At 38.4% G+C, this 25,280-nt stretch overlaps 1 protein-coding gene across 4 annotated transcripts in view; it reads left to right on the top strand.

Moving 5' to 3' along the window:
- The window catches only part of LOC108700989 (regulatory-associated protein of mTOR), a 213,262-nt gene that overhangs the window by 183,108 nt on the left and 4,874 nt on the right, over window positions 1-25,280 (top strand). For 2 of the 4 annotated variants that reach the window (XM_018235081.2, XM_018235080.2), the window contains exons 22-31: window positions 3,252-3,355; window positions 7,747-7,933; window positions 11,312-11,422; window positions 11,566-11,671; window positions 12,044-12,158; window positions 18,251-18,375; window positions 18,506-18,610; window positions 19,364-19,411; window positions 23,140-23,246; window positions 24,274-24,401. In XM_018235081.2, coding sequence (XP_018090570.1) covers window positions 3,252-3,355; window positions 7,747-7,933; window positions 11,312-11,422; window positions 11,566-11,671; window positions 12,044-12,158; window positions 18,251-18,375; window positions 18,506-18,610; window positions 19,364-19,411; window positions 23,140-23,246; window positions 24,274-24,401 — 1,136 coding nt within the window. The remainder of the gene's footprint in view (window positions 1-3,251; window positions 3,356-7,746; window positions 7,934-11,311; window positions 11,423-11,565; window positions 11,672-12,043; window positions 12,159-18,250; window positions 18,376-18,505; window positions 18,611-19,363; window positions 19,412-23,139; window positions 23,247-24,273; window positions 24,402-25,280) is intronic. The other 2 variants (XM_018235083.2, XM_018235082.2) reach the window with 1 other exon arrangement.

Here is a 25,280-nt window from a genome sequence, read left to right as displayed (position 1 = left end):
TGGTTTTCAAGGCCCCTTTTTTTAATATAAAATTCCTTTATTCTTCTCCCATCTCACAAATAGTAGCTGCAGGCGAAAAATCTTTGCCTTTCAATATTTATATAGAGGTACAAGATAAGGTTGCCCATTATCCACCCCCCCCCTTTTATTTAACTTGTCATTAGAGCCACTTCTTAGGTTTCTGAACAAGTCTGGAATTTTTTGCCTTACCTTTTACCTTAATAGATCCCAAATTAAAATTATGGGTTTTGCAGATGATTAACTGCTGATAGTGAAAGATCCAAATGGTGCATTACATAAAATCTTTGATGTTTTGGTTTTGTTTGGAAGGGTTTCTGGTTATAAAATCAATTCTGAGAAAACTGAATTTTTAAATGTTTCTGAATACATTACCAATACTGTATTAAAAAATCTGAATCTGAAAAAGCCCAAAGTTTTTTTTTAGTATATTTAGGGTTGAAAATTCCGGTTTACTTGACCAAGTTATATCACTTAAACTTTTCATCTGCTATTAAATTTATTTCTCAATGTAAAAAATGGAAAGATGCACCTTTAAATTTAAAGGGGAGGAACATTTTCTTCAAGATGCTTATTTTTCCTAAATTAATTTACCCCTTAATTAACCTTCCGTTATTACTTAGGCACTCTGATATTAAAGCTTTAAATTCAGCTTTATCGTCCTTTCTATGGAGTTCTAGAAAACCTAAGATTTCCGTGCATAAATTGCAATTTCCTCCATCTAAAGGTGGCCTAAATGTACCAAATTTGGAATGGATATATGGGGGGGTCTAGATATACTAATACAGAAATTGAATTTTGGCATCCTTCATTTGGTCATATTTTATAGATTCTTCATAAAAAGTGGTGTGATATTCCCAGCTATTTCAAAAGTAATCCAATTTTCAGAGACTCTATATATGTTTGGAAATTTCTTTTTAAGAGTCATGGCATGGACCATCATGTTACACCTTTTACTCCTCTTCAACATTTAAAAGAGTTTGTAGTTCCATTTTCCTCCTCCTCCTCCTTACTTCGGTTTAAGAATAATGTTCCAACTTTGCTAAGAGATGTATTGGATTTAGACAAAGAAAAGCTTCTTTCTTGGGAAGAGTTGCAAAATAAATTTAATCTTTCTGAGGGTTTTGTATTTTCAAATTAAAGAACATTTGAGGTTATATTTTAATACTAGCTCATTAGCTCTTGTGAGTCATGACTTGATTCAATTGATAAGCTTACAAAACTTTCCTTCTGTAATTAAGTCAATTTTATATCTAGTAATTTTCTATATTTTCTTCCGAAAATGGATGATCCTTTACATCTCTCTGCTACATGCTGGTCTAAGTTCCTACATTATCCTATTACATCAGTTCAGCTCATTAAGTCTCTTAAAGTTATAATACTAGGTTGGGAGCTGAGAATTTGAGATTGCAACATTTAAAGTTAGTCCATAAGGGTTATGGGTCCTGTTATAAGAAACTTGATAATCTTAAAAATAGCTCTTATTGCCCAAAATGTGAGGCTCAGAATGTGGACATGTTTGATTATTTTTGGTCCTACCCTTTAATTTCTCAATTATGGGAAAAATTGGAAAGATTTCTCTCTCTTAGATTAGAGAAAGAAATCAAATTATATCCCACCTTTTGCTTTATTAGATTTAATTGAGGATGATAGTTTTTTTTGACAACCCAACCATGAAATTAGAGAAAGAGATTTTGAATTTATTACATCTTTTTAAACTTATATCTGTTTATTGAATACAGAAGGAAGCTCCTATCTTAAAGAAAGTTCTTTTTTCTTTTTTCAAGTCGGTTATGCTTGCAAGAAACTTTTAGATATGATTTTGAGAAAGAAAAGTCTTCTTTTTATTGTTTCTGGTCCATATTTATTTGATAAACCCAAGAAAGAATTGCTAACTAAATTGGGATTCATAAGAGAATTGTATAGTCAAAATATTCCCTGGAAATTTTTCTAATTATTTCTCACGCAGTGTTCCAAGTGCTTTATTGTTTTTTATTTCTTTCATGTATTTACTTATTTTTCTTTGTTCTAATGAAATTTTATTTTTAGTTTTTACTTTTATGATCTTTTGTTAGATCTTTATTGCTCTTGGTTTGTCCTTGAAGAGCATCGTTTGCTATTGAATCTTTGTGCTTTTACATTCAAACTTTTGGAATTTTGTTTTTGTACTGCTTCATTATTGACTTGTTTATGAATAATAATGAACACGTTGTAAATAACAGAGACAATCCTACTGATTGGGAGGAGATTCATAATACAGATGGACAATGATCCAAAACATACAGTCAAAGCTACCCAGTAGTTAAAGCAAAGAAGTGGAATATTTTTGAATGACCAAGTCAGTCACCTGATGTGAACCCAATTGAGCATGCATTTCACTTGTTGAAGACTAAACTTCGGACAGAAAGGCCCACAAACAAACAGCAACTGAAAGCTGCTGCAGTAAAGGCCTGGCAGGGCATTAAAAAGGAGGAAACCCAGCATCTGGTGATGTCCATGAGTTCAAGACTTCTGGCTGTCGTTGCCAGCAAATGGGTTTTCAACCAAGTATTAGAAATAAACATTTTATTTTCAGTTTTTTCATTTGTCCAATTACTTTTGAGCCCCTGAAATGAAGTGATTGTGTTAAAAAAGGCTTTAGTTCCTCATATTTTTATGCAATCTTTTTGTTCAACCCACTGAATTAAAGCTGAAAGTCTGCAGTTCAACGGCATCTGAGTTGTTTCATTTAAAATTCATTGTGGTAATATACATAACCAAAATTAGAAAAAAAGTAGTCTCTGCCCAAACATAACTGTATGTGCTGTTACCTTTGCAGTAGAACATTTTCCACCTGTGTCATTTCTTCTCCTGGCATCGTGATACAAACCACGGGTTGATCGACACACTTTGTGGAGCTGTCGGCATATGCAGAGCCTTTTATGTTTTGCCCTTTTGTAGAGATAGTATGACAGACGTTTAGACATCCAGTCTAAAGCATCACAAATCCTTTAAAATAAATGAATACATTTAAATTAGCTTTGGGAACAATCACTTGCTTGTTTTTAGTTTGCAGTTGGAATCTAGTCTCTGCAGCTGTTTGTGTTTTAAAAGCCTCAATATATACAGGTGTGCTGCATGATTAGAGTAGCCTCAGTGTACAAATTATTTGAATTTAACTGCAGAGCTCACTTCTGCATCATTCGTACCAATTTTATTCATCTTATTTAGCTTTGTTTTTTTCCTCTTGGTAGGCTACAGTGAATGCTCGCCCACAGCGGATCCTTGATGCTTCTTCACTCACTCAGTCTGCTCCGGCCAGTCCCACCAACAAAGGGATGCACATTCACCAAGTGGGGTGAGGGCTAAAATCTGCTTCATCAATTGGTTATTAGTAGTGCAATAGATTTTGACATTGTAACCGCATATTATTGAAGGGTAAAATTCTTGCATATTGCAGGGTAGGACATATGAAGGCTTTAAAGAAACATTATTTAATGTGTTAAAATGCAGAAATATGAATCATATTGAAAATAGTCTGTATAATAGCTAGCCTCTTGTTCACCAATGGGACTTCCGTTAGATAATGTGTAGCTCCAATGAGTGGTAAATAATCAGTGGGTCTGGAAAATGATCAGAGATACATTATATCTCTTGTTAGTCATATAGTGCTTCACTTTTGCTTTGCAAATTGAGCATGCAAGATCCATGCTACCCCATTTGTGCCTACGTAACAATGGTAGATAATGATGTGATCAGGGTTGACTTTAGAAATGGTATTTGACCATGCTCTTTTATGCCCATGGGGGTTTCTAGACACCTTGCCCCCTGAGGCAGCCTTTCCTTTGTCCTCCCCAGCCCTGCGCCTTCCTTCAGGAACTTCAACACGTACACGAAAATGTATTTTATTTATTTTTAATTTAAAAAAACAAACAATTTTTTTCTTGTGATTTTTGTAACTATTTTTGAGTTGGTTTTGTTTATTGTATTAAAATACATTTACACCCTTTACTTGCATATATGCAGAAATGGACAGATAATCAATGTGGAGTTATAAGCTTATAGCTCCCCATGTGCTGCCTTCATCGCAGAAAGAACTGATATGATAGCTAGGAGGCAATACTTTACTTAATCTCATAATAACTATGAAGATGGCTGGAGCGAAGGAGTTGAAAATTAAACCGTTCTTCATTTGCACTACATATCACTAAGTGCATAATAGATACAGTTGAATGCAAAAGTTTGGCCACACCTGCACAAATTACATATTAAGTTATTTGTGTAAATGAAAAGTAGTAATCAAATGCTATTGGTGTGTTAAAAAACAAACATACTGTATTTGCAAATATTAATGCACTTTTGCACTTTACTTTACACACATTAGAACTATGAAAAAAATAATTGTGCAAAAGTTTGGCCACCCTAGTGAGCCAGTATTTAGTAACACAGCATTTTGAACAGATTACAGCTTTAAAACGCCTAAAGGTGATCATGAAGATGTAAACTGCTGATTTGGCCCCATTCAGACCAAATCAGCAGTTTATCTGCCCATGTATGGGGCCCTCCAAAAATAGGCGAAATATCAATCAGCAAGTTGAAAAATCCTGTCTGAGCAGGCTTGTAGATGTGGCCCTCGCCCCAACAGCCTTCCTTTGCCAAGGACCGAACAATCGGATCAACCCAATATTTCTTGTCACATCACCACCCAGCAGGGCATTCCACAACCTCACTGTTAAGAACCACCTTCACTGCTTCAAATCAAAATTCAAATCCTCAAGTCAAGCCTCTTTCTTTATTCTTTCATTCCCAGAGAAATACAAGATCCCCCACTATCTGTCTACGATTTCCTTTAATGTTCTTGTAAAGAGTAATCATGTCACCTTCCAAGCACCTTTTCTCCAAAGAAAACAACCCCACCGTGACAGTTTTTCTTCATAGTATGTTTAGTTCCTTTTACCAGTTTAGTTGCACTTTGTGCAGTTTCTCTTTTATATTTTTCTTAAAGAAATTGTTTAAAAATAAAAACTGGGTAAATAGATATAGAGCTGAAAAGCAGGAAGTAGTGTTCTGGCTATTATATTGGACATCCAGTTACTCCAGCCTTTATATTTTTTGCTTACTAATTATATTAGAAACATTTTTTATTTTGCACAGCCTATCGATTTACACAGTTTTTATCTTCGTACTGAACTGTTCCTTTAAGGATTAGGGCCTAAAACTGCAGTGTGAGATAAGGCCTTACCAGTCACCTATGAAGAGGCAAAATCGTAAGCAATGAAGTAGGAAGGAGCACTCCCAAATGCAGGCTCTGCTGCAACAACCTTCTTATTCTCACGACATGTTTCGGATCACATGGATCCTTTTTCAAGTGGATCTGCTGGTGTGTAAAGAGAGCATATTAACAGGGGTGTGGGGATGAAAAACACATGGCATTTAAGAGGAAAAATCATATTTTATTCCTAGAGTTAATGCCCTTTTTTTTGCAAGGCAGAACTTAAACGAACAATAACACCAAAAATGAGAGAATCCTAAAGTAATGATAATATAATGTATTGGTGTCCTGCACTGGTAAAACTTATGTGTATATAAACAAGATGCTGTATAGCCATGGGGTCAGCCATTCAATGTTGAAAAAGGAGAAAAGGCAAAGGATACACAGCAGATAACCGATAAACTCTGCAGCATGCAACCTGTTAACTGCTATGTGTTCTGTGCTTGAATGGCTGCCCCCATGACTACACAGCAGCTTGTTTATATAAACTATAGTTGTTTTTCTGAAGCAAACTTACCAGTTTTACCAGTGCAGGGCACCAGTAAATTATATTTTTCATTACTTTAGGATACTTTTTTTGGTGTTATAGTGACTCTGCTTGCAGTTACATAGTCTGTCATCCACAAAAATGCCCAAATCTCTGGGCTGTTGGAGTCTTGTTGATGTTGTATTGTTGACAGCTCATTCGGTGTGTAATAGAGAACATGTGCCTGCTAATATATTCACAGAGGCTTCTATTTTTATCTGATAGTGTGGGATTTGTATTTTTTATTTAGATTTACTTTAGAAAAACACAACATTAAAAAGAGAAGAAAAGCTGTACATTGCTTCAGAAAATTAAACTAAAACAACTATAAATGAGTTTCATCCAATACTGTAGCCATTCGGATGATAACTGCCTATGGGTTGAAAATACAGAGGCTTGAAAGGGTAATCAGACCCATGACTAATTCACTCACTTTGTTGAGTAACAAATTCGAAACAATTTTGTTTTCGTAGTGTTTTTGTTTCATATTATGTTAGAAAATAATGTTTGGTAACACAAACAACTAAATGTTTGCATTAGTATTATATGCCAACAGTATTTTGCTTAGCTACTTTTTCTGTATTACTAGCTTTAAAGGGGACCTGCCACCCAAAAATAGATTCAAAATATTATTTTATCACATTAGTCAAGCAAAATTAACTTTAATTACACTATATAAATTATTTGAATCTCGTTTCCTTCAGTCTGGTAATTGATAATTATAGCAAGCAGGCAGGAGCCATTTGGTGGACACTGTTATTAAGGCAAGCCTTGCATCATCTCAGAATCTTGTTTGTGCACCATAATTGGGGGACCTCGATGTCCATCCCCATGCCCTGTCTACACAATTAAATGGTTAAGAGAACGGGGGAATGTGGGGAGAGCAGTGACATCTAGGATGAATGCTTTAATAAAATCCTTTAATAAAAAATAGTAATGAATTTCATGTTTAATTTGATCAAACGGACTTTTATTATACAGATTTTTGTGTCTGGGTGACAGGTCCACTTTAAAGGGGGAACCCAAGTAACTATAGTTGAAAGCAATATTTAACCAGGGGCTATCTTGGCCCCTCCGCTGCCTGAGGCAGTTTTCTGCTGCTGTCCCCCTCCCCAGTGCTCTCACCTTTTTGTGACGAAGGGGGTCGTGGCCAAGATGTGGGCAGAGGGGTGTAGGATGCTAACGCAATTGTGCACTCTAATCTATTAGATTTCCAGAAATTGATCTCTTAAAATTACCAGGAGCTGAATTTTTGCCACCCCTGGTAACTAGTGGAGGGGGCTGCTGCTTGAGGTAAGTTTCTCAACTTGCCTCATTGGCGCAGCTCCCTTGTATTTAACATTTCTGTTTTCTGCACTGTAGTTTTTACATACTAAAACATTTTTAAGTAACTAATATCTGTATACAAAGCTTTTTAGCTAAAATTCAAAGCAATGTGTATTGAGCATACAGTATGTAACTGACCATCATGAAACAAAATGCACCTGATCCACACCCAGTATCTGCCCCCTTGATACCTTTGTTAACAATCCTACTCTCTTCTAACCCTAATAATATGAACCACTAATGCAGCAGCAGTTTACTTTCTTCCAACAAAGACAGAATCTTCCACAATGTGGAACATGTAGAGAACTGGCGTCTTGGCTGGTGGAGACCTGAATGCTGATCATGACTTCATGTACAACTGAAGTGAGGCAGCAGTGTAGATAGTAGGAACAGATGGATTCTGCTTTCAATAGCAATTACATTTACAAGTATCTTTACAATAATTAAACATTTTAATGCATGTGTATTGGACATTTGCTTGAAACTTGTTTAAATTATACATTCTTTCTTAGTGCTATGATTATTAAAGAACAGGAGAAATCTTATTAAGAATGTGTGTTCCTTTTTTGTTCGATTTTGCAAAGGAGATTAAAGGTGCAGATTCACTTTTGTGATCTCTTTGCAGAGGTTCACCTCCGACTCCCAGCGCAAGCAGTTCCAGTCTCACCAATGATGTAACAAAACCACCTGTCAATAGGGATATTCCCTCCAATCGACCTGCCAATGTTGGGGGAAATATAGGGGTGCAGTACACTCCTCATTCCCATCAGTTTCCCCGTACCAGGAAAATGTTTGACAAAGGACCAGATCAGGTAACTATGCAGCTTGTTCACACACGGTATTTTCTTAAGCAGCACTGACACCTTTTTCATTTTGGACTTCTCCATTTATTGTAATGCTAATTGCAATCCCCAACTCTAGAGCCACCCAATCTTGACAGTCTGCTCTTGCAGTAAACTGAATATATTTTCTTTCCTAAGTTGCTAAGTTCTATGTTGTATTTTTAATTAGTTTTATGTTACCTTCCTAAGTATCCTATTAACAGCTCAGTAGGCCTTGGTGCCAAATCTGTAAACTAAGTTTGCCAAAATGTGTGAAAAAAATTGGAGTGTGAACTTTGGATTGGCATTTCTAGACAGGGCTGCTCCTGCCATGAGGCAAGGTGAGATTTGTATTTTTTCTGTGCTTGAAAATGGTTGCCTTCATGACTACACAGCAGCTTGTTTATGTAAACTATAGATTTTTTTCTGAAGTAAACACACCAGTTTTACCAGTGCAGGGCACCAGTACATTATATTTTTATTACTTTAGGATACTTTCATTTTTTGGTGTTATTGTTCCTTTAATGTGCTTTAATAGTGACTCTGCTTGGAGTTACACAGGCAACTTTTAGAACTTTGGACTGGCATTTCTAGACAGGGCCATGAGAGCCTTGCCTCAGACAGCATGGATCGTCCAGTTAACAGGGGCGGCAGGTAACTTTAAGAGCTGAATTTCTATTTAACGTAAATTCGGCTCTGCTAGTGCAGCGAGTGCAATAGCGCTCACTGCACTAGCGATGTACCCCCCTCCCCTTGACCCGCTCTGCCAATAGAAGTTAGAAGCTCGGAGCAGGAGCCCCTGAAACTCCTATGTTTCTAGATTGGGCTTATCACTCTGCCAGGAGACCAGTTAACTCTAGTAGTGGTGGGGAGTAGAGCAGAGCTAGGCCTAAACTGATTTTGATTATAGGGAATTGAATTATTAGTAAAGTGGATAGAGTAAAGTGTCAGGGGGTTGCTACAACCAAACAGTGTGCTACCCTTCTGGTTTCAGGGTTCAGCATGTGGTTGATCGTGTAGACAAATTATTGGGTGGGGCTGGGCATGACCCAACTGTACAAATGAAGCTTTGGGCTGATTTTTTCTAGGGGTACAATCTGTATAGCCATGACAGATTGCACCTCAAGGGAAGGGGCATCCATAGTGCTAGGGGAAAGAATGGCCAAGATTCTGTGTTCTGAGTGTTTAAACAAGATAGAATGTTATGGGGAAGCTAATGCAGACAGGGTAGTGGGATTACTAAGAGGCCATGGGGGAGGAGTGAAGGGGCATACAGTTTACCAGCTATGGATATCCCTCAGTTAGAAAAAAAAAAAAAAAGTAGTAACGTCCGCTTTATGCTGCCAAATGCATGGGGCTTTTCAGGTAAAATTAGAGATCTGGAGTTTATTGAATGTTCTGAAAATTATGAAGTAATTGGTATATCTGAGACCTGCTGGGATGGAACATGTGACTGAGCTATGAATTTAAATGACTAAGAGGGATCACCACTAGGTCAAGTTATTAGGAGTGACTTATGACATGGTGACATGACAGGAGTAATGGAGTTGCCATGTTAGAAAAAGCTAGCAGGTTTGTAAATATGTTAAATTGCAACTTATTATTTCAGGTAGTTCAAGAGCCTGCTAGCAATGAATCTCTTTTAGACTTGGTAATAACTAATAATACCTAGGACTCTGGGATGGCAGCAGTGTCGGACTGGGGGATCCGGGATTCCGGCTTCGTGCAAGGACTGGACCGGCGGGGCACACCAGGTTTTTCCTGGTGTCCCACCGGCCCAGTCCGACACTATATGGCAGCATTAAATACAGTACCACACAGAAGGTTAATGGTTAAATTAAGGAATATTGGCCTGGAGCATAGTATTTGTACTTGGATAGAAAACTGGCTGAAGGAATAGAGTGGTAAATGGAGCATGTTGGTATTTGGACCAGTGTTGTTAGTAGAGTACTTCAGGTCTCTGTACTTGATCCTTTGCTTTTCAACTTGTTTATTAATAATCTGGAGGTGGGCATTGAAAGTACTCTTTCTATTTTTTATTCAGTTTTGTTAAATGCAACTTCAGTTTTGATAAATGTAAATGTGAGTTATACACTAAATGGCTGTGTGTTGAGGGTTTCATTGATTTAGAAGGCTATGGGGATATTTGTAGATATACTTTACAAGTACATTAGAGGACATTATAGACAGATAGCAGGGGACCACTCTTTCTTTTAAAAGGACCACCGGACCAGAGGCCACCCCTTTAGACTAGAGGAAAAGAACTTTCATTTGAAGCTGTGGTTCTTCACAGTCAGGGCAGTGAGGTTGTTGAATGCCCTGTTGGATGATGTTGTAATGGTTGATTCTGTTAATGCCTTTAAGAGTGGCTTGGATGTTTTCTTGGACAAGCATAATATCAAAGGCTATTGTATTATTGTAATATACAATTAGTATAGATATTGGTATATTCATAGTTTATATACATGTGAGTATATAGGTAGGTCTGTGTAAGTATATGTGCACTGGGCATCATTTAGAGAGGTGGAACTTGAAGGACTTTGGACTTTTTTTCAACCCACCTTAATGTGCAAATATGAAAACAATTCATCTTAACAAACTTTAACCTTTAAGAGTGAATGTCACTGAAACACAATCCTCAATTCCTGTGTGGATTAAAGGAAGCAAAAAAAAATCTGCTGACTTGCTAATAGATGCATAAATTGTATGGTGAGCTTTTGCATTTTTGCCTTTGCTGAAAAATGACCTTGTCACTCTCCCTGTCTGTGTCACTCTGCTGTTTATCAGCCTGTGATATCCTGCTAAGTGCAGCCTCTCTCTCTCTCTTTTGCCATGTGAAATACGCTTCATTTTCACTCATAGCTGTACACAACCTATTCCTGTCTCCCTGCACCCTCAGTATTCAAGCTGCTGCTTATTAATATTTCATCCACATGAGGTGTTTGCTCGGTAAATATTTTGGTATTGCGCTCACATCTGTGTGTGTGTGCAAGGGAGAGCAGCACACTGCTATCTGAATCATTTACTGCAAACTAGCTACATCTTTTTTTCTGTATATTCCCACCCATTTATATAAACACACATGTTCCTTATGCTGTCATCAAGCATCCCCTTAAATTCTTGAGTGTGTCGACATTAACCTTACTCCTCCCGTGTGATCTTTGTTTCCACTGCTGCATCTTTTAATATGACCTAGTTTCTCCTCATTTAAATTAGCACTGCATTTCTCACCCTGTACCTCTGTCCTTCCCTTCCCAATTATGGATGCCTTTGTCACTGTTAAAACAAAGGGCATTTTTAACTATCTAATAGTGGCTCATATATGAGGATTGTCTAGTATCCCTTCACTAATCAGAGCCTTCTTCTCAGGCTGCAGATGATGGAGATGAAGCTATTGTGCACAAGAACTTTGCTGTAGGATCTTTTCAGACAGGCTTTTGTGATTGGAGTGCCAAATATTTTGCCCAGCCAGTCATGAAGGTAATAAACAAACATAAAAAAGGCTGTATCCTTTCTACCTGCGATTGAATGTGTTTATTTTTCTGAGTTCTCCATAACCTCCTAATTATTGAACTCCGCACAAGCGATTTTCTGTTAATACCCTCTGCATTTTCTTCTTTTAGATGCCAGAGGAACACGATGTGGAAAGTCAGATACGTAAAGAACGTGAGTGGCGCTTTTTACGAAATGCAAGGGTCCGAATACAGGCCCAGCGTATTATACAGAAAGGTAAGAAACAATCATTTTTCTCCTCGGTTTATCTTTGCTTCTCCATGTGTAGTTCTAATGCCTTCTTTTTATGAATTCTTTATGAATTCATTACCCCGAGGGATGGGTTACACATTGAGGTTTACTATTATTTTCTGTGTGTTAAACTGAGACTAAATTAACTTGATTCCTTTTCTGTCAAGCAAAGTTAATCTGAGCTGACAGGTGTCCAGTCAGCGATCAATAAGCCTACAACTTCAGCCAGTGCCATCTATTTTTATGTATGAGAGAGGAAAAATTGTGTGCAACTCAAAAACTGTCATGTCTATGTTAAAAAATAAATAATCGGATGAACATCTAAACAAATTTATTAACAGCATAATTGTTTTAAAGGAATCTCACGACTAGATGACCAGATCTTTATCAACCGGAATCCAGGAGTTCCTTCTGTTGTAAAGTTCCATCCTTTTACCTCAAGCATTGCAGTAGCAGACAAGGACAGCATTTGGTAAGATCAGACAAAATCCTCTTCACGTGTGAAATGATAGGCAAATACAGGCAGGTAAATGGTAGGTGGCCATACACAGCCAGATTTAAGATGCCAATTCTCAGGCCCTTTAGACAGATTCTGCGGCTTATCTGTCAGTGTATGGGGTCCTCCGAAACCTGAAAGGTAACCATACACACAGCGTCGGACTAGAAGGTTTTGGACCCCGCCCCCCCGGGACTGCTGCATCATGGCCCCAAGCCGCAAGCCCCTTCTCGTTGGCACCCTGGGCCAAAGATCCGAATATATTCTGTGTTTATGCATCCCCCATCAACTAACTAGTTTTTAGATAAAGCCACATCCAAGAAGTAGGGCAGCAATGCTGTTCATAATGTTTTTGGGCTTTTATACCAGCCTAAGACAACACAGCCATTTAACAGTAAAGATCTCTGCCTTCTAATATGCTCCTGCAGCTCCCTATTTTCTTTTCTGTTGATTCACTGCAATGCAATGCCATCAGTTACTGAAAGTGGGGACTAATGTGCAATATACTGATTATATAGCATAAAATGTTACAATATAAGGCTGATTCATTAATTTATTAAGATTATTGGTACATGGCAGCTTAGACAATTAGCATCAGAATTTTAAAAAATATCCTTCAAGCATCAGTTATATGACTGCTTGATGATTTGCGACCACCTTAAGCTAAGCTTCTCAGACACTCTTAACAAAAATCCAAGAATGGAAACTCCTGTGACAACTTTGAAGTTCTGGATCATTACTACTTTAGAGATGCTGAACCTTACGGCTGGTTCAATAAGTTCGGTAAATACAATATGGCATTTCTGACAGAATAGGGAAACATTTCCAAAACAGCCATTGGACCAGTTTTGGATTAACATTGTCCTAAAATAAATATCAGTAGTGTATTTCCTGACTGCTTAACAGGCAAAAAAAACTCTAATATACAGTATATGCCAGTACAACTGTTGTAGGGAAAAGAGTTCAACCTTTTCAAAGCTTTGATTAAAAAACCTTTTTGCACTTTAAGTTGAAAAACATTTGAATTGTTTAACATACTGTATTCGATTCCTAGAGGTTAACAGTAGGGGTAAATCCAGAGATCAGACTGTAACACCACTGGGCATCTTTATGATGAAGTTCTTCAAAATTAGCAATGGTAAATCCTCTAGGTCTAGGAAGAAAGGACTAGTTCATAGATGCAGAACATTTGTCAGAACACCAACTACATTGTGAGAAATGGGTGTTGATAATAAAGCCATGATGGGTTTCCGCATTAGCACAGTACATTTTCCGGAGGTTATTGAGGGGTCAAATAACACAAAGTGGCAGGAGGCGGTTTTCTGTAGATTGCAATTCTGCAGTAAGGGTAACAGTGCCCAAATGACCCAACAATATTTAATGTGATATTTCCCTCCCAGATTAAGAGTGAAGGTGACAGTCCGGACCAGTACCCTACGCCAAGCTTCCCCACAAAAAAAAAATCTTCAGAGGTGCCCCATGCTTACAACAGCTCCCATAAGTGTTTGTTGCCAGCAATCTTTCAAGTAGTAGAGTGGCTGAGGTTTGCAGATGAATCAGACCCCACAGCCCCCCCCCCCCCAATCCTGGGATTGCACCAGTGGTCCCCACCAGTCACAGTGCAGCTTCTAGTAAGCAGAGCGGCTAAGCGGAGATATGCAAGTTGTGTTGTAGCATGTTGCCTGGTGATCCCAGTGTAAAAGTGATTCTTGGAGAAGAAGACGTGCCAGTCTTTGTTTGTTTGCATTGAGGCATACTACTGCCAAGAAAACAGCTAAGCAACAGAATAGGGGGGTTGTTGGGTCCACAGCCACCCCTGAGTGGAGAGACACCCACCACCAGCACACCACCAGTAATTGCCAGGCATATATATATATATATATATATATATATATATATATATATATATATATATATATATATATATATATATATATATATATATATATATATAGTGAATAAAGTACCCCCTTTTGTAAAATATAAGGATATTATAAATCACCGAGGCGTTCCATGACCATATAAAAGCACAAGGCCGAACGCTGAGTGTTTTTATACAGGTCATGGAACTCCGAGGTGAGTTCTAATATCCTCATATTTTGCAACAAGGGATACTTTATTTATTATAATACACAAGTTTTAGTGAGTCATGTGACAAAAATTACATCACTACTAACCGTTTATAATTGATGACATCACTAGTCACCGTTTAGATGGATATAATTTAGAAGATATTCATGGCTTTTGTGTATTATATACACAAACACCCACATATACAAATATATAAAGTATAACTATTTTCTTGTAATTCTTTTCAGTTCAAATAGGGTTGCCACCTTTTTGAGTAATCTTACCGGCCAGGGAAGGGGGGTGGGTCCATGAGGTGGAGGATCGTTCTGGTCAGGGTATCAGGGTGCATCGGAGGCAGGCCGGGAGCAGTTTGACTGGTGATCAAAAATTTACCGGCAGATACATTGCCGGTAAATTTGTAATCTCGGCCTTGGCTGGTGTTTTACCGGCTAGGCCAGTGAAATACCGGCCAGGTGGCAACCCTACATGTGAAGAGTAAACACATTCAAAATAAATTGCAGTGATAAAAGAACATTTAGGCGTAATACAATGGATTATTCATTATTTACCAATGTAATTACAGAATGTCATGTTGCGCCACTTAGCTATGTGGCTCCTATTAACAGAATGAGGGAGCAGCTGTGGTATGTCCTACTGTACATATACAGTGGTGTGAAAAACTATTTGCCCCCTTCCTGATTTCTTATTCTTTTGCACGTTTGTCACACAAAATGTTTCTGATCATCAAACACATTTAACTATTAGTCAAAGATAACACAAGTAAACACAAAATGCAGTTTTTAAATGATGGTTATTATTATTTAGGGAGAAAAGAAATCCAAACCTGTGTGAAAAAGTAATTGCCCCCTGAACCTAATAACTGGTTGGGCCACCCTTAGCAGCAATAACTGCAATCAAGCGTTTGCGATAACTTGCAACGAGTCTTTTACAGCGCTCTGGAGGAATTTTGGCCCACTCATCTTTGCAGAATTGTTATAATTCAGCTTTATTTGAGGGTTTTCTAGCATGAACCGCCTTTTTAAGGTCATGCCACAACATCTCAATAGGATTCAGGTCAGGACTTTGACTAGGCCACTCCAAAGTCTTCATTTTGTTTTTGTTCAGCCATTCAGAGGTGGATTTGCTGGTGTGTTTTGGGTCATTGTCCTGCTGCAGCACCCAAGATCGCTTCAGCTTGAGTTGACGAACAGATGGCCGGACATTCTCCTTCAGGATTTTTTGGTAGACAGTAGAATTCATGGTTACATCTATCACAGCAAGTCTTCCAGGTCCTGAAGCAGCAAAACAACCCCAGACCATCACACTACCACCACCATATTTTACTGTTGGTATGATGTTCTTTTTCTGAAATGCTGTGTTACTTTTACGCCAGATGTAACGGGACGTGCACCTTCCAAAAAGTTCAACTTTTGTCTCGTCGGTCCACAAGGTATTTTCCCAAAAGTCTTGGCAATCATTGAGATGTTTTTTAGCAAAATTTAGACAAGCCTTAATGTTCTTTTTGCTTAAAAGTGGTTTGCGCCTTGGAAATCTGCCATGCAGGCCGTTTTTGCCCAGTCTCTTTCTTATGGTGGAGTCGTGAACACTGACCTTAATTGAGGCAAGTGAGGCCTGCAGTTCTTTAGATGTTGTCCTGGGGTCTTTTGTGGCCTCTCGGATGAGTTGTCTCTGCGCTCTTGGGGTAATTTTGGTCGGCCGGCCACTCCTGGGAAGGTTCACCACTGTTCCATGTTTTTGCCATTTGTGGATAATGGCTCTCACTGTGGTTCGCTGGAGTCCCAAAGCTTTAGAAATGGCTTTATAACCTTTGAAATTGAACTCAGGTGTGATAAACCACAGTTAAGTTATTTTTTAACAAGGGGGAAATCACTTTTTCACACAGGCCCATGTAGATTTGGAGTTTTTTTTCTCCCTTAATAACGTAAACCTTCATTTAAAAACTGCATTTTGTGTTCAATTATGTTATCTTTGACTAATAGTTAACTGTTTTTGATGAGCAGAAACATTTAAGTGTGACAAACATGCAAAAGAATAAGAAATCAGGATGGGGGCAAATAGTTTTTCACACCACTGTATGTTGAGCCAGAGTTTGTTTAAAATTAAAGTGTAATCCCCCTCTTTCCACTGGTTTGGCAAGTTTTTTCTGCTGCTCACCATTAGCAAATGTTGAGCCTAAAGGCAAAGGGAGAACTTTGCCTCTCTATCATGTGAAGTTGTAAATGGATAATTAAAGATTTATTAAAGGGAATCTATACACAAAACATTAATTGATGTAAACTTACTCAGAGTGATCCCATGAGCACTTTTATCAGTTGGCATACATTTGCTATTATATATATTAGTTCTAGACAGTTTATAGTAGCCTTTTGTCTCAACAGCTCTCTCTGAAAGAGTCACCAACCCCAGGGTTAACTGACTGTAGAGAAACTGTGCTAAAATCAGCCTTCTTTTTGGTATCCCTATTGTTAAAGAGTGTATGAAAGTACAGTTTCATTATGTTCTGCTTCTTTTTATTAACAAGGATAAACAATCAAATCCCTTTTTATTGATGTGATTATTTGGCTTCCCTTCTCCCTAAAGGTGGCTTTACACCCAAAGATCCACTTGTTAGGCATGACTACAAAACAAGTGGATCTTTATCCAATATGGCCATCTATGTAGTTGAAATAAGAAAGCCAATACAGTCTTACGGAAGAGGACCACAGCACAGATGAATTCCTCGTCCTAATTAGATTTTCAAACCTGCCCGATAGATATCTGGTTGATTCTTAGGCAAAGTAAGGTCAGTGAGGGCCCACATATGGGCAGATAAGCCCGTTCTGGAGGGGCCAAATCAGCATCTAAAATCTGCCCATGTATGGCTAGCTTAAGGCTTTCTCAGACATCTATATGAATCAACCAATCTTTTGCAATCATTTTTTTTCACAGTACTTATAGATCAGGAGAATTGATTCCCTTCTGATGCAAGAAGAAAGACACTTGTTATGGTAGTTTGCAAGGCAGAAAGAAAATATGACCTTAAAGTGCTTTAAATTCTAAACAAACAATTCTTCCAATGATTTAGTTTGGAATAGCATATACTGATGGAACCCATTATATGTGCTTGAAATGACAGTTTATGAATTAATGTGTGTTGTTGTCCTACCATTCCCCCCCCCCACGCGCGCCCGCCTGCCCCAGCCCTTAAGCTTATTTTTCTGTGTGTTTCTTGACTATGGGTATATATATTGGCAGGCACTTTTGCTGCAAGTATTTCACTAAGATCAGACTGGAATCAGAGCCTTAGGCAGTGGACAGGACTGGAACACTTGGCAGCTTAAACAGAAACATAAATAAATATGGGGGGGTTTTAAACATATCTTTCTTAATTTTTTCCAAGTTGCAATTAACTTTGCAGATAGGATGTCAACCTGCCTAGATCCTATTGAAAGCAAGTGGGAGTGAGTGGGGCAGGATTAATCTGCCATATCTTTTTAATAGTGTTCTTGTATCAATGGTTTTTTTTATGTTTTGTTTTTTTTCTTGTCCAGGGCTGTTTCAATCATAAGGCAAGCACCTTGACTCAGGTAGCAGTCTGGTAGGGCCACAAATTTCAACCCTTAGTGGTAGTTACACATGCACCCTTAGTATAACATCATTTCTAGTTGAACATCAGGAGTTCTGCTCTTAAAGTTACAGGGAGTTTTTTTTTCTACAGAGCCCCCAGCTCTCCAATGGGTATATATTCCTTTTGCTGCAGGATGAGCATCTGAGGCACAAAGTTTGCTAGTTATAGCAATAGTCAAAACTGTTGTGTTTCTGCAGAAACTTTAATAGAGGTTTTTGGCCTTCTTAAAGCCAGAATTGTGATAGTTGCTGACTGTATGAGTGGTTCCCTTGTGGAAGATGGTTTGCACTTCATCACTTACGGGGTCTGAGTGCAGCATAACCGCTTGGAGTTGTGAATCAAGTTTTTAATTTTTTTTTCTTAATAACAGTTTCTGGGACTGGGAGAAAGGGGAGAAACTGGACTACTTCCATAATGGTAACCCTCGTTATACCCGAATAACAGCAGTCGAATACCTAAATGGCCAAGATTGCTCTTTGCTGCTCACTGCTACAGGTTTGTTCATTAGATATTACTTTAAACGTGTAGCTTACTTGAAAGCAATAGTTTCTCTCTCCATCTTTTTTCTTCTTCTCTGCCCTGTTGTAATAATGTTGGGTCAATAAATTGTCCTTTGTACCTGCAGATGATGGAGCCATCCGCATATGGAAGAACTTTGCTGACTTAGAGAAAAATCCAGAGATGGTTACAGCTTGGCAGGGATTGTCTGATATGCTGCCCACCACACGAGGTCAGTTACCTCTCATAGGCTTCCGTAGCAAGCAGGGTGTGTTCCCATTTGCACTACTTCTGTATCCCCTACTTTCTCCATGCTGAATTCTTATTTTCTTCAGATCTTCAAAACCCACATTTAGCTTAATAAGTTTTGAAAATCATACACTTTATTGTTTCTTTTGGTATCTCAATCTTGCAAAAATGGTGGTTTTTAATTGTGTCAGATGTGTATATTTGTGTACCTTTATTATCTTTTGCATGCATGGGCAACAATTGTAGCCAGTCAGGAGCTTGCTGGGAGCTGTAGCCCTACAACAGCTAGGGGGGTTTAAGTTGCCCCATGCTCTTCTGTAATTAATAGAGATTACATTATGGATGCATTCTGAAACCCTTTGACAGTGGAACATATATAGCTTTTTCTCTCCCCTGTGTTAAGTGAAAATGTTATATTTTGCCCAAATTCACTTTCATATTCTGTATATCAAACATTTCAGAAAAATTAACTAACTTCCTGGTGCAAATCATCCTAGAAATTGAAGCAGTAGCAGCCTGTGATTAAAGAAGGTGTCAAAATTTAGCCTTTTACATATGTGTTTTCCTTACCTGCTAAAACATCAGCTGCTGCAGTGTGTGCCATACTCTTTCCCCCACAACATAGCTGGGTGTAACTTGTGTTCCTAACTTTTACCTTTCTTTGCTTCTGCCTGCTGCCTCCCTCCTTCCTGGTTTCCATCCCTGTCCCCATCCCTATACCCTTCCAATCCCACAGGCCTGGCCCGAAGAGTTTCCATTTATCTTGACAGGAATAAACAGGGGGGTAAGTCCTTCCTTCTTTAGAAATCATCTGTAATAGACTATGGCATGTTTGTGCTTACACAAGTGAATGTGTGCATGCAAAATCTGGACAGATTTCTGTATTGTGTTTGCATGAACTGAGCAAAACAAGAGTCAGAGACAAACTTTGAAGTGTCATATTTTCTGTATTTGTGTCTTTTATCTTACTTACCTACACCGTGTTTATGGAATAATGTAACCTTAATTCAAATTATGGTATTTGAAGCCACTAACAAGTATTCTGACATAGCAGAGCACAAGTTGACATGCCAAGTTGGTCTGTAAAAGTCATGACTCCTAGGTGAATCAGGTCTCTAAGCTATTATCTGGGGTTTTTCGCATAATGGATCTTTTCGTAATTTACATCTCCACGCATTGTCTACTAAAAATCATTTTAATATTAAATGAACCCAATAAGATTGTTATGCCACCAATATGGAGTCAAGTACAAGGTACTGTTTTATTACAAAGAAAAAAAAAATAATTTTCAAAAATTACTGGTTTGCTTAAAATTAACTCAATGGGAGATGTCCTTCCCATAAATATGATCTTTTTGAATAACAGGTTTCCAGATAAGAGGTTTTCATACCTATAATAGTAACTTGTAACTGCAAATAGTGTTATGTTACAATTTCTATTATTAACAGCAGAATCACCCGATTATATTTGAAGTCCCAGATGGAAACTAACGATGCAGTGTGGTGACACACTGACAGTATATTTAAAATTTAAAAGTGCATGCTGCTCTTTATTCAAGTTGGGCAAGGGCCTGGAAATTGGAATCAAAACATACAACAATCCCTGGGACAAATGTTAGGCCTGGTCTCCCTTAAAGGGGTTGTTCACCTTCAAACAACTAGTTGGTTTCAGATAGATCACCAGAAATAATGACTTTTTCCAATGACTTTCTATTTTCTATGTATGACGGTTTTTCTAATATTGAAGTGTAAAGTGTCATTTCTCTCCTTCTGAAGCAGCTCTGGGAGGGGTGGGGGGTTCGCCGATCCTGTAAACTGTTCTAAATGCATACATTTAGTTGATACATTTCTTATCTTTGTACCTGCTGAGCAGAATCTCTGGGTTTCATTACAGGCAGCTGTTAGACTTGATACAATTGTTGCTAATACTCCAGAGATGCTGCTGAGAAATGTATCAACTCAATGTTGCAAAATTACTGCCAGACTCAAACACCAGAGACACAAACATTCACCTTTAAACTTAGATTTTGGAAAAACAGTAAAAAAATAAATAATGGAAAGTAATTGAAAAAAGTCTTTATTTCTGGGGAACAATCTAAAAACAACTGAATTGAAAAAAGTCTTTGGAAGGTGAACAACCCATTTAAAGGAATTTTTCAGTATAAAAATAAAAACTGGCTAAATAGATAGGCTGTGCAAAATAAAAAATGTTCTAATATTGTTAGTTAGCCAAAAATGTAATCTATAAAGGCTGGAGTGACTGGGTGTCTTAACATAACAGCCAGAACACTACTTCCCGCTTTTCAGCTCTCTTGGCTTCCACTGACTGGTTACCCTCGATACCAAGCAGTAACCAATCAGTGACTTGAGGGGGGGGGGGCAACATGGGTCATACCTGTTGCTTTTGAATCTGAGCTGAATGCTAAGGATCAATTGCAAAACTCACTGAACAGGTATGTCCCATGTGGCCCGTCTTCAAGTCGCTGATTAGCTCAGAGTTAAGCTGGCCATAGACGCAAAGATCCGATCTTCGCACGATTTTCGGACCGTGTGTGGAGAGTCCCGTTGTTTTTCGTCCCACAGAGATCGGTAGTTTGGACGATTGGCCAAGTTAAAAGATTTCTGTCGGCTGCCGATAATATCTCTGCATATATTGGCGTTCGGACGATTTTCAGTGGGAGACGGTCACCAGCTTTGTCGGACATAAACTTTCAACAATTGCTGTCAGGGGCAGAACATTGGCTGATCTGTTCTTTTACTACTTTATTTAAACTGAAAGTTAGTGGCTGGTCAGGAGATGGGGAAGTCCAATCGTTCGAGGATTCGAACGATTGGATCTTTGCGTCTATGGCCAGCTTTAGAGAGCTGAAAAGCAGGAAGTAGTGTTCTGGTTATTATGTTAGACACCCAGCCTTAATACATTACATTTTTGGCTTATTATATTAGAAACTTTATTTATTTTGCACAGCCTATCTACCTATCCAGTTTTTATTTTTAAACTGAATTGTTCCTTTAAACCCAAAGTCCGGCTCAGGGTACTGTTAGTGCTACTGCATATTACACGTTTTGTCCAAGACCACTGATTTCACTTCAGGAATAAGGTTTGTGCAGACAAATCACCCAGTAATTAACAGAATATATATTATTTAGAAAAGACTACAGACACCAACCAGTTACCTAATTACACAAAGTCATATTAATAATAAATATTTTGTTAATTATTTGGTGATTCGTATGCAAAACTTGTTGCCGAAGTGAAACCATTGGTTTTACTGGCAAAACTTATAATATGCAGCACAGTACAGAGGGGCCTGACTCTAGTTTTAAGGAAGACCAGATCCATCATGTGTCCCAGCGATTGTGCACAGTGAGCGCATTGTGTGAGTTCACAGGGTTCTTATATTGCCCATTTAAATGCAGTTCAGCTACAGCTGCAATACTCCAAATGGGGTGATTTATCAAAGGTGGAGTTTGTGAGGTTTTTTTTCTACCTTGAATAAACTCACAACTCGAATGTTTGCTTATTTATCAAAAAACTCAAATGGCTTGAATTGACCAAGTTTTTGAGCGCAAACCACCAGAAAAAAAAACAAAAATCGTGAAGACTAAAAAAACATCTTCCCTTCAAGGGACCTCTGCCATTGACTTCAACATGACCTCGACAGGGTTTAGATGGAGTATTTTCGGGTTGTAGCTTGCAGCTTCTGGGCATAATAAGGGTTTTTATATGGAGTATTTTCGGGTTGTAGCTTGCAGCTTCTGGGCATAATAAGGGTTTTTATATCTCGAAAAATTTGAGGTTTTACTAAAACTACTCTAGAAAACCTTGATTTTTTTCAGGAAAAAGAGGCAGAAGAGGCACCTGCCTAGGGCGCAACGATAGAAGGGCACTGGGCAGGTACCTGTTAAAGGGTCTTCTGCCTACCCCTAGTTCATGTTTGCTTGCCTCTGTCTTCTGCACTTGCCTCTGTCTTCTGCTCTTCCCACCCCTCCCCTCGGCCGCTCTTCCCACCCCTGTCCTCCCCTCGGCCGCTCTTCCCACCCCTGCCCTCTCCTCTGCCGCTCTTCCCACCCTGCCCTCCCCTCTGCCGCTCTTCCCACCCCTGTCCTCCCCTCTGCCGCTCTTCCCACCCCTGTCCTCCCCTCTGCCGCTCTTCCCACCCCTGCCCTCTCCTCTTCTGCTCTTCCCACCCTGCCCTCTCCTCTCCCGCTCTTCCCTGTCGCCGCAGGCCCCCCCCAGCGCAACGTTATACCACATGCAAGTGGGGTTGCCTAGGGTGCCCGGTCAGCTTGGCCCAGCCCTGTTTCAGACCCAGGGAAGTTGGTTTTCCTTTAATGTTTGCGCTATACTGTTTTTGCCATACCATCTTTGAATATGACAGATAAGCATATAGTAATATTTCATTAATATGTAATATTTCTTCTTGCTCATGCTTCAGAAGCCATTTATAAATACAAGGTGTATATATGCAGCATTAAGATAATATGAGACATTGGCATCTTCCTGTATTAGGAGCTGGTATGGTGGTTGATTGGGAGCAAGAAACAGGACTTCTCATCACATCTGGAGATGTAAGAGTCATCCGGCTATGGGATACAGACCGAGAGATGAAAGTGCAGGTAATAAGTTTGTAAGGTATCATGCATAGCACAGACTAGAGATCCTTTATAACATATTTCGCAACTGTCCCTAACACCATGCAAACACATTTAAACACATTTAAACAAGATCACCACCCACAAAAATATAATTAAAAAATGTTTTAAAGTCTAACCAATTCTCCAATATGCATTAATCAAAACTTTTGAAATTGTTATAAAGTTGGTTGTAATTGCAATTAAGAGCATTTGCATCTCCCTTTCTGTTCTCTGAATCATGAAGTCTTTTCTCCTCCAAGGGTTTTAATAAGCTGTCTTCTGCTACATTGTTTTAGAAGCAGTTGTTCAGAGAAAATATAAAAAGTCAAGTAGCAATTACAAATAATTGCAAAGCCAATGCATATTTTTAATAAATATGTATCAGAAACTTGCATTTTATTTTATTACATAAATGCAGTTTTTGTTTATAGATCCTCTTTAAGTCATTAAAGTGGTTATTCACCTTTGAATTAACTGTAAGTATGATGTAGAAAGGGACAATTTGCAATTGGTTTTAATTTATCATTTGTAGTTGTAGATTTAGCAGCTCTCCATTTTACATTTTTTGTACCAATTATCCTAGCAACCATGCATTGAATTGAATCAGGCAACAGACTGAAATATGAATAGGAGGGGGTCTGAATAGAAAGACGAGTAATAAAAAAAAGCAATAAATGTGTATGCTTACAGAGCATTCATTTTATATGGGGTCCATGACCCTCATTGGAAAGCTGGAAAGAGTCGGAAGAAAAAGGCAAATAATTAAAAAACTATAAAAAATAAATAATGAAGACTAACTGAACAGTTGCTTAGAAATGACCATTCTATAACATACTGAAAGTTAATTTAAAGGTGACCCATCCCTATAAATAAGCACACAAGTCTGGCATATGCAACCGAGAAGAAGGATGCCAACCTATTTTGAGATGTCTTGGGATACAATGTGATTTCCAGCATTTTGCTTCAGTCTCTATGATCCCTATAAACCCCTGGGTTTATATTTTCTAAGGACATACCCACTGGAGCAGACAGTTGTGTGACCAGCCTGTCATGTGACTCTAATCGTTCCCTTATTGTGGCTGGACTCGGAGATGGTTCTGTGCGTGTGTTTGACCGCAGGATGGCGCTGAATGACTGGTAAGACTTCACTTTGCGATAATAGTATGAGACCTGCCATTCTTTATTATGGGTCTTACTCTGCTTGTCTGCTCAAGTTGCCCTCTGTATTGCACCAAACATTCAATCAGTATTTTCCCACTTTACAAAGTACCTTGATTGAAGAGGCGTTAACCTTGAAGGTGTAGTTTTGCTTTTCACTTAACCTTTTATAAGATGTAGCCAAGGATATTCTGACACAATTTGCATTTGGGATTTTTTTTTGCGGTATTTAAAATATTAGGCAGATCTCGACTGTGGAATTCCAGTAGCTGTCTGATTTCTAGGGTCCAATTTATCCTACAAACCAGGCAGTGGTTTCAATAAAAGACTGGAAAATAATTAGGAAAAAGGCCTGCGAGTAACATTAGTAATAAAAAGTAACACAGAGTAGTAATTTTTTTGACTGCTGGGATCAGTGGGTCTAGTTTAAAAGAGAAAAAGAGGCAAAATAATGCACATAATTCAAAAAAATAGACAAAAACACATTTTTATTGCTAAGAATGGCTGCTAAGAGTAGGATATTATATAACTTAATAAGGTTAATAGCACGTTCTCCAACTGGAGTGCTACACAGGCAGATAAAGCCAATCCAAGCAGATCTGCTCCTTGTTGTAGTGCACTGCAGGCACAGCATCGGCCTGTGCATGCACACACAAAGAGGATTCGGGAAACTAAAAATCATGCATTTTTGTTGTGAAATCTACTTCATTATGTGCACACAGGCCTATCAGTACATGGAGTGCAGATGGAACGGATCGTCTTTTTGTTCGACTGTGTTAAAAAAACTAATTCTTGAAACTATAATGTAATATGGATAGGGATGCACCGAATCCAGGATTCAGTTTAGGAATTCTGCCT

This window comes from Xenopus laevis, chromosome 9_10L, assembly GCF_017654675.1.
Source record: "Xenopus laevis strain J_2021 chromosome 9_10L, Xenopus_laevis_v10.1, whole genome shotgun sequence".
Lineage (NCBI taxonomy): Eukaryota > Metazoa > Chordata > Amphibia > Anura > Pipidae > Xenopus > Xenopus laevis.
This window is presented reverse-complemented; position numbering and strand designations above follow the sequence as displayed.